Source organism: Enhydra lutris, unplaced genomic scaffold (genome assembly GCF_002288905.1).
Source record: "Enhydra lutris kenyoni isolate GAN:26980312 unplaced genomic scaffold, ASM228890v2 scaffoldscaffold94, whole genome shotgun sequence".
NCBI lineage: Eukaryota > Metazoa > Chordata > Mammalia > Carnivora > Mustelidae > Enhydra > Enhydra lutris.
In genome coordinates this window covers 2722203-2730981 of record NW_019154178.1, presented here as the reverse complement: position 1 = coordinate 2730981, position 8779 = coordinate 2722203, and the positions used below count along the sequence as shown (strand labels likewise).

Sequence of the window (8779 nt, the reverse complement as noted above, 5' to 3'; positions counted from 1 at the left end):
GTGCGCATGCGTCTGCTCTGACGCAGCACGTGTCCTGGGTTGTGCGCCTGCTACAAAGAAGTCGGGCCGTTAGGCCGTACTGGGCAGCTACCCGGGCTGGCGACTCGCCGGTCAGTCTTAGCGGAAGCCGATTCCGGTTCCGGAGTTGTGGAGGCCGGGGTCAGAGGCCGTGGGAAGGGGAGGCGGGGCCGCCGCAGGGCTCCGGACAGGGCCGCCGTGGGCTGTGCAGCGGAGGGGGCTGGCGTTCGGGGCCCGGGGCGGCAAGGGGAGCCCCGGCCTGGGCCTGCGTGCAGGGCCCGCGGAGCCCGCCGTGGTGGCCGCCCCGCGGGAATATTTGTACGGTCTCCGCCCGGACTCCGAAGACGGAGCCCCGACCTCGCGTGGACTTGCCCGGGCAGGAGGGCGCTTCGTTCTCACGAGGCGATCCGGTGGGGCCCGGGGCGGGGCCGGTCCCCAGAAAGTCGAGCCCTGACGCGAAGCTCGGAACTGTCGCCCAAGCGCTGTTGCCCCAGGGAGGGGAGGGGTTGGGAATGGAGCCCGAGAGCCGTCAGGCCCGGGCGCGGAAGCCGCCGCGAACTCCGCAAAGTCTGCGGCTCCGGAGCTGCCCGGCTGGCGCACGGTGGAGGTGCGGGCCCGGAGCGCCCGGTCCGGGCCCGGAGCGCCGCGCCCCTGCCCTTGGACCTCGCCGGGCGCCTCCGTGCCCTTTGCCATGACCTTTAGTGAGCCGGCCAGGAGCAGCGCTTCCCGGCGTGTGAGCTGTTCTCGCCGGTTAACGGACCCTTCCTCGGTGTCCCGGCTCACAAGCCACCGGTCAGAAGCACAGGGGACGCTCGAGACTTCGTGGCCCGAGGCGGGGACGTGGGGCGGTCTGGCGGGCCGAGCCCCTGCCTGCCGGATCGGACGGGCTCTCCAGGCAGACGGCGGCAGCACGGAACTGAACAGTTGCGGGGGTGCTGGTGCCGGTGAGAGCGCCCCACACCCGTGTCAGAGCTGAGCGCGGCGGCAGGGACGTGAGGGTCGGGTGGGACACGAGGGGAGGAGACAGACTTCGCTCCACCGTCGTGCAGGGCAGCGGCTCTGAGAAGCAGAAGCTGATGACGTGGCACAAAGGCACGAGTCTTCCATCCCTCCCGGACACCACAGGACATCTTGTGCCGGGGCGTGCCCTGGGCCTGCCTCCGACTGGCCTTCCGGCTGCTGGAATCACAGTGCAGCCACTCTGGGGGCCTCTGGCCTGCAACCCTCGCGTGCTCTGCCTCCGTTCTGTGGGCCCAGCAGCACCCCTGGGAGCTCAGGGCCTCAGGCTGAGCAGAAAGGCCCCGGGACCCTGGGACACACCTCCTCCTCAGGAGACGTGCTCTCCTTCCGGGGCCCAGGCTCAGAGCTGGCCTTCCCATGTGCCTGGGGCTTAGGAGGCCAGGGACAGACTGAGGTGGCTGCCATCCTTGCCCTCCACAGGTGGTTACCGAGCTTGCGAAGAGTGCTGAACTCGTGCCCCGTCCCAGGACGGTCAGGGCAGGTCCTCCTACGTGGCACTTCTGTGCAGCTCCTCATGTCTCCTCCTTATAGGGAACTTTGGAAAAAGTCCGTAACGCACTTTGATGTGGGTTTACAGGGAAAACAGCTGCACATCTCTGTGTGAGACCGCCGAGAACTGCCTCCATTCCGGCAGGCGGAGGGCCCTGACCGAGGCAAAGACACGCACACTCGCCTGGGCTGAGTTCCCAGCAGTGAAGGACGGGAGAAGTCTGACCTAGGGACAAACGGGCCATTGCTCCATCGGTTCCTGCTGCTGTCCCATCACAGATGCCTGCCGGGGCCTCCGGGCTGCCAAGGCGACCAGGGAGCTCAGTCGTCACCAGCCCCCACCCCTGATCCAGTATTCTCCAGTTCCCAAGCTCGTTCCTTGTGAGGGGCAGCAGGGCTCAGGGTTACCCTCCATGTCACAGATGAGCAAAGTCAGGACCCGTAGGTGATCTGATGAGCTCCTGGTCTGGACGCCAGGATGGGACAGAGCCAGGCCCAGGTCTCAGACCTCCTTGGCCACCGGTGTGTCCAGAATCAAGTTCATGGCAGACCTTGAGAAGCCACACTGAGGGGGAGGGAGGCCAGGCCTGACCCAGGGCAGCCTCTCTCCTGTCTCACACCCACAGGCAGAGGACATAAGCCTGTGGTGGCATCTCTGCAGCCTCTGAGGTCCACAGCAGCCCTTTGCCGACCACAGCCGCCCCCTGCACTGGTTGAGTCACTCCCGGGCCAGCACCACCCACGTGGCTCAGACCCACAAGGCTGCTGACCTAAGAAGCCCAGGCTGGTCTCCCAGGAGGGATCAGGACCCTCAGAGACTTGTGAGCCTGGAGTGGCTGGAGAAAACTGCCCTCCTTGCTGTGGCATGAATATTGTCCTTCTGGGGGTCTGGCTTCCCGGAGACCTCCCCTTGCTCTTAACCTCCCCATCAGTCATTCCAGTGCCATCTCCTCAGAACCTGGGGAGGCCCATGGGTGCAGAGAAGGCTCCTGCACCGTCTGGGCACAGTGCCCCTGCAGGGCTCCCACCTGCCCAGCTTCCTGGGGACCCCCACCCAACTGATCAGTCTGTCCCTCCTGCTGGGCTTCCTTTATCCCTGGTCTCCCTGGGGGGTCTGGGCTGGACAGTCCTCAGCATCTGTCCTCTCGCTCCCCACAGGGCAGCTCCTCGGCCACAGGCTCCTTTCCCTGAACCCATATATGGTCACAGAAGCACAAGGAAATAAGGGAGATGGCTCTTGTCCCAGGCCTGGCAGACTTCTTTGTCTACATGCTATGAGGCTGCCCAGATCACTTGATTAAATCAGAAGCTGGCCACAGATTCTTGCATGTTTAGGTCACTAGGATGAGATCTCTCCGACTAGCCTCCGAATGTGTTTCTAACAGACACGGTTGTTTGCTGTAATGTGGCTTTAAAACAGAGGAGTAATGTAAACTGTAGAAATTTCCCTAGCTTCTAGAGGTCCCTGCCCTGAATATTTTAATTCAGACATTCAGACTTGCAAAAGAGTCAAGAAGACCGTAGGAACTCTGGCTTGGCCTCTACGGCTGTGAGCGCTCTTACTCTAAATGCGTTTGGAGGCTTGAGGGACAAGCTGATGTATAAAGTCATCATCAGTGGCAAGATATTAACATATAGTTTGTTTCAAAGACAAGGATAACTTGTATTTTGAGAGGTTTTGATTTCTGGCATCTGCTTTAAAATGTGTGATTCACAAATTAATAAATACTTTGTTGTGAGATTGCCTGCTTAAAATCTTTTAACTTATTTTTTGCATCCGGCCATATAATTGATGGACCACTACTAGCATAGACTTTGCCTCTCTACCTCCCAGTGATTCTGAAGGTAAACATCCTATTTTCAATTTTATTAGCACTTTCCTGTAAATCACAAGGAGGAGTTTAAACTGACCTTGTCTCCAGTCAACGCCGGGAGCAGACGGCAATTTCCATTCCTAGTTCAGTGAGAATGGAGCTCATTTGCTCTTTCTGTTTACATAATCTGGGGGTTTATACACAGCTTGTAGTTCTTGACTCTGGCTGACTCCATGTCTTCTTTTCCAGGAATTTAGAATATTTGAATTACATGCTGGTTCTCTGGCAGCGTGGGAGGATGTGTTCAAGCAGAGCCCAGCTCAAGTTTCGCTTTGAGAAAGAGGTTGAGTGTCAGGGTCTCACCTACTGAGACTGGGGTCGGATCTGGAAAACCTCAGGGAAGGGGAAGCGAGGGATGTTTAGAACGCTTACATTATTCCTCTATTTTAAAGCTGTGTTACAGCCAATATCTCCCCAGGAGACATGTTCCTAGACCCCCAGTGATGCCAGAAACACAGAGAGAACCCTATATGTACTATGTGTTTTCCTATACACATAGACTGTGATAATGATTAATTTACAAATTAGGCACAGAGTTTAACAATAGTAACTAATAAAAATGGAACAATCATAACAATGTGCTGTGTAAAAGCTATGTGAATGTGGTCTCTCTCTCAAATATCTTCCTGTCCTGCACCCACCCTCCTCCATCACATGAGGATGTGAGATGATAGAATGCCCATGTGATGAGAGGAAGAGAGGGGAGTGCTGTTGGCTCTGTGACAGCGTGTTAGGCTACTACTGGCCTTCTGAGCATGCGTCAAAGGAGGCTCATCTACTTGCTGACTGCGGTTGACCACAGAACATGAAATCACGAATAACGGAGGCTCCTGTGCACTGGCTGTGTGTGACAGAGAGCTAATCATGGTGACCTAAACAAACGATGGACTTGTTTTTCTCTTGTGTTCAGAAAAAACCTGAAGGCAGGCAGTTCGGGGCAGAGATGGTAACTGTATGAAGCATTGAGGTTCCAGGCTTCCTCTGTTTTTCTGTGGGTTACTGTGTGGTTTCCATCCTCAAGGTCACAAAATGGCTGCTGTGACTCTAGCCATCATGTACCAGGTCCTGATACCACAAGAAAGAAAAGAGGGGAAGGGTGAGAGGGCTGGTGAATTCTTACCTGTATTTCAACAGCGCTCCTTGTCTTACAAAGGTCTGGGAAATGTCAGTTTCATAGCTGACTTTATTACACCAAATATATGGTTAGAGATGGAAAGGATAGAGCAGATCATGAACTCGAGCATCTTCTTACAACTTGTTGTCTTTGAGGAAAAGGAATTTGTCCAGGGGAAAGACTCTTCCCTTCTCTCCCATCCCAACCGTCCACATGAGACTGGGCTTGTGGAGAGTATCCTGAACCAGAGACGTGTGAAACATTGAGTGAGCCGACACAGACGGCTCCAGTGAGATGGGAGAAAATGAGTTTCTTGCAAACAGTACAATCCAAACTAAGAAGAGAAGCCCAAGGGGGATGCTTGTTAATCCTGAGGGCTGCGTGAGGAGAGAGACAGAGAAGTGGTTGTTCAGAATGTTCTGGGAATTTGCTGGCTCAATTCCCATATAGGGTTCACAGTGAGGGGCTCTGTCTCGGTTCGTGTCCTTGGGGGAGGAGCGGCTCAGGGGAGGAGGACCATCAGTTCAGTCCCTGCTGAAGGTGTGGCTGGTTCCTGCTGCTGCAGACTCACCCAGCCTGGACGCAGAAATGCCTTTTGGGCACCTACCCAACATAAAACCCCATGTGTCACCAAAGATGACACACTTGTCCCTGAAAACCCAATGAGTGGGAGTTCATCTGCTCCAGCAGCTCTTGGAATGCAACCCTTATGTAACTCAGATGGGAACTTCATGAAACTTGGCCTGAATCTCACTTTCACAGCCTACAATGAACAAGCCGACCTCAGGCTTCAACAACGTTTGAAGTCTGCCTCCTCCTGGTCCCCTCCCTGCCTTGTCCGTTAGGAACCCCGACAGTTTCAGATCTGGCCTGTTGGCAACCTGCCGAAATGCTCTGCTTGAGCGAATCACCTGGCTAGCTGGTGACTCTCTCCAGCATCTGGAGGCTTCCCTAAGGGGGCTGCCCATGAGGCCTGACCACCTGGTCGGCACCCCTCACTGTGCACTTCCTACAAGACAGCCTCTCCTGCAAGTGACCTCCCTCCAAGGGCAGTGCAGCCTCTCCACTCCAAATGCTTGTCCCTCATCCTCTTCGGACTGGTCTGGTCCTCAACCTTGGAATCTTGGGAACAAAATTTTCTGTGTCTCATCACATCTTCTTGGAGGAGTCCTTGTAGCTCCCTGCACATTCCGTCTCCCGAGGTGGGAAAGGAGAAGACAAGCCATAATCGCTATGATTCAGGGCTGCCCTGTCCTGTGGGGTCTCATACTCTGTCCTTTTTCTAATATGGGGGTGGAACTCTTCTCTGGGACACTTGCAACAGTCCTGTCCCTGTAACTTTGTGGTCCCCTGTGGCTCTGGCCCTCTTCTCAGGGGTACCAGTTCACCAAACACAGCTTTACCTGTCCCGCCGAGCTAGGCAGGGTCCCCTTGTCCCAGCCAGATGTACTGGGGGTAAGAGAGGGGTTGTGTGCTGCTGTTTTTGGATCAAATCTGGCTGCATTAGGGCATTAGAGCTGGTCTGCTCACATGGCCTGCCTGCTGCGGGTCAGGGGCAACCCTGTTCTCACTCCCTGCCCACTGGAAGAGAGCATCCTGTCCTAGGTGTCATCCCTCTTCCAAGGGGAGCAGAAAAGTTCATCTACTGGGTTTTTTACCTCTCCGTCTAAATCTATCCATCACTCTGACACCCCCTCATGACCTGGCTTTAATTCCTGGACTCCCAGGGTGGGTTTGCTTCTGGTGCTGGTGCTAATAACATCCTTTCTTGCCTTAACTTGAAACAAACCAGTAGGACTTCCTGCTGCCACGGTCCACGCAGCCCTTTAACATGCCTGAATCTATACCGCAGAACCCAGGACTGCTAGGTGCTGGTGACTGTGACGCTCCTTGCCCCACCCCACGTGCACGAGGGTTAACTAGTGGCCATTGCATCTGACAGTGTTCCCTACACAGCTGGGCTGAGCCCCTCCTGTGGCTGGGATATTCTTTGTCCCCCACCTGGAAGGCTGCTTTGTGTAATTCTAGCCTAAGAGGTGAGCGTCCCTGCATTCCTCCCGATCTCTGATCCTGATGGATGTCCCTTACCCAACCCAGTTGCTGGTGAATTGCCACCAGCTCTGCTTCCTCCTCAAACCTGCTGCACCAAGAACAGTAATTTGGAGGCCCATCTGGTGACGTCTCGGCCTCCCCGTAAGAATTCCTTGAAGACTCCCACAATGGTCTGCAACTTTCTGTCACGTTCTGGTGAATACATCTCTCCAATCCCAACACAACTGCAGAGACCCCTCCTTCCCGGTAGCCGATGTGTGCTCAGAAGCCTCATGTGCAGGTCTCACCGTACCAAACAGCCGTGGGAATCCCGCCAGGCATTGACTTCGCGGAGAAAGAAGCATTGGCAGCTTTAAGCCCAGACATGGTCTCTGACAGTGGACCTTGTAGACCTTCTCTTCCTGTCCCTTGTCTGCCTCCAAACCACACTGTGGCCTGCCTTCGGGTGTTGGCCCTGTGCTTCTGCAAATGCCTGCTGCTCCCGGGATCTGGTGTCCTCCAGCAGAGGTGCCAGAGCCAGCCTGGTGGGGGTCCCCTGGCAGCGGCACGCAGGCTTCAGGACACTCTGTGTCCTGAAGGACAGGTAGGGCAGGGAGGAGGTGCCCCTCAGCCTAGGTTGGATACAGGCCTCCTTGCCCCCCAGGAAAGTTTCTGATTTCGTAAGCACTTGTGGCTCCATCAGATTAACACCGATGTCCAGCTTACCTCTTCGTGAGTGACTTTTTGGAACGTACTCGCTCACTCCTGTATGCCACAGGAGATTTCAAGGTAGGACAGCTGGACATGTTTTATTTAGCATTTAACCACGCGCAGACATATGCTGTGTGGATCTCCATTTGTCCACTCGGCCTGTCTCCACCGGTGTTAGAAGTGGTCTTGTAGCAGGAGCAGGTGCACCAGGATGGTAAGTGTGTCCCCAGGTCCTGCTGGAACCTATGCTTGTATATAACTTCCATGTGATAATGGAAGGGAAGTAGACATGACTAATGGTATGATTTCATGGGTCAGAAAAAGCATGGCTGAGGACAGTCGGCAGGGGAATATGGTCATTTGGTGTGTCCCTTGCTCAGCTACTAAGTGCCCTCTAGAGTCCAATGTCAAGTCTAAAACCTTATGAAATAACAGTAACTTTCCAAAGAAGATGGGGTTCTGCTCAGTGTCGGAGGCTCTATCAGGCCCCAATGAGCAGTTAAATAGCTCAGTTACCCCTTCAAACACCTGTGGGGCTCCAGGACCATGAGAATCAAGAGCAGAGCTACTTACATTGTAGCTGGTACCAGCTAGGAATCTTCTCCTGTTCTTCCAAGCCCGTTGTTGAGTGGTTTACTGGTAAATATGGTGATAGAGCACACCCGGTTGTGATAAGTTTGGCTCCAGATACACAAACATGCTTATGAAGTGTGGTGTCTCTTTACTCATGACAGGGCATACAGGGAAGACAAATTTGTTTTTAAATTTAAAAAGGTATGTGGTGTTTCCCCAAATGATTGGACCCCCTAGAAACTATACTATGATGTCAAGACCCTTGCTTTTCTTGGGATGTTTAGTCCATTTCTGGTGTTTCTCTGTGTGTGGGGACATTGGGTGTATCTGCCACTTCCTTCTCACTGGTCACATCAAGGTGACAGAATCTCCATGGAAGTCAGCATGAGGGCAGATGGAGTGAGATGTGGTCCTAGAAGCTATGATCCCAGCACAACTGAAGTCCCAGGGCTGGATGCACACTGAGAGGTTCCAAACATAGGAGACCCTGGAGCTCATCTTGGCAGAACCACGTGGGCAGCTCTGAATAGGTCGTTTGTAGGGACAATGACATTCAACTTTACGAGATCTGATGTGGAGGCTTAGGTGGGCTCCCCTAGCAATCTGGATGAGGGACAAATGATTTCTGAGCAAATGTTTCTCATCTCCCACCAACAAGTATTGAACAGGTACCAGGAAGCAGCTGTGTCCGCGTCACAGGTGATGGGGCAGAGACCACAAGGAGAAGCTTCTGCCCTCAGGCTGCCTGCAGGCTCGTGAGGGAGAAATTACACTGAAACGAAGGACCCCCATGAGCGCGAGCAGCATTTGTGAGCAGCACAGGGAGCAGCTGAGAAAGGGAAGCAGGGAGAGGAGAGACCGTTCCTCATACAGACTGTATCTGCTCCCTTTGGCAAAAGAAATCAGGAAAGCAGGAACTCTACAGTGTTGGAGAGTCTCCCCTGGAGGA

General features: G+C 54.5%; 1 protein-coding gene across 1 annotated transcript in view; it reads right to left on the bottom strand.

Annotated features, from left to right (window-relative positions):
* Positions 1-117: 117 nt before the first annotated feature.
* LOC111138819 overlaps positions 118-8779 on the bottom strand; it is a 21590-nt gene continuing 12928 nt past the window's right edge. Inside the window, 1 exon segment of the mRNA XM_022490722.1 lies at positions 118-934. Within this exon segment, the coding sequence (XP_022346430.1) occupies positions 118-934 (817 nt within the window).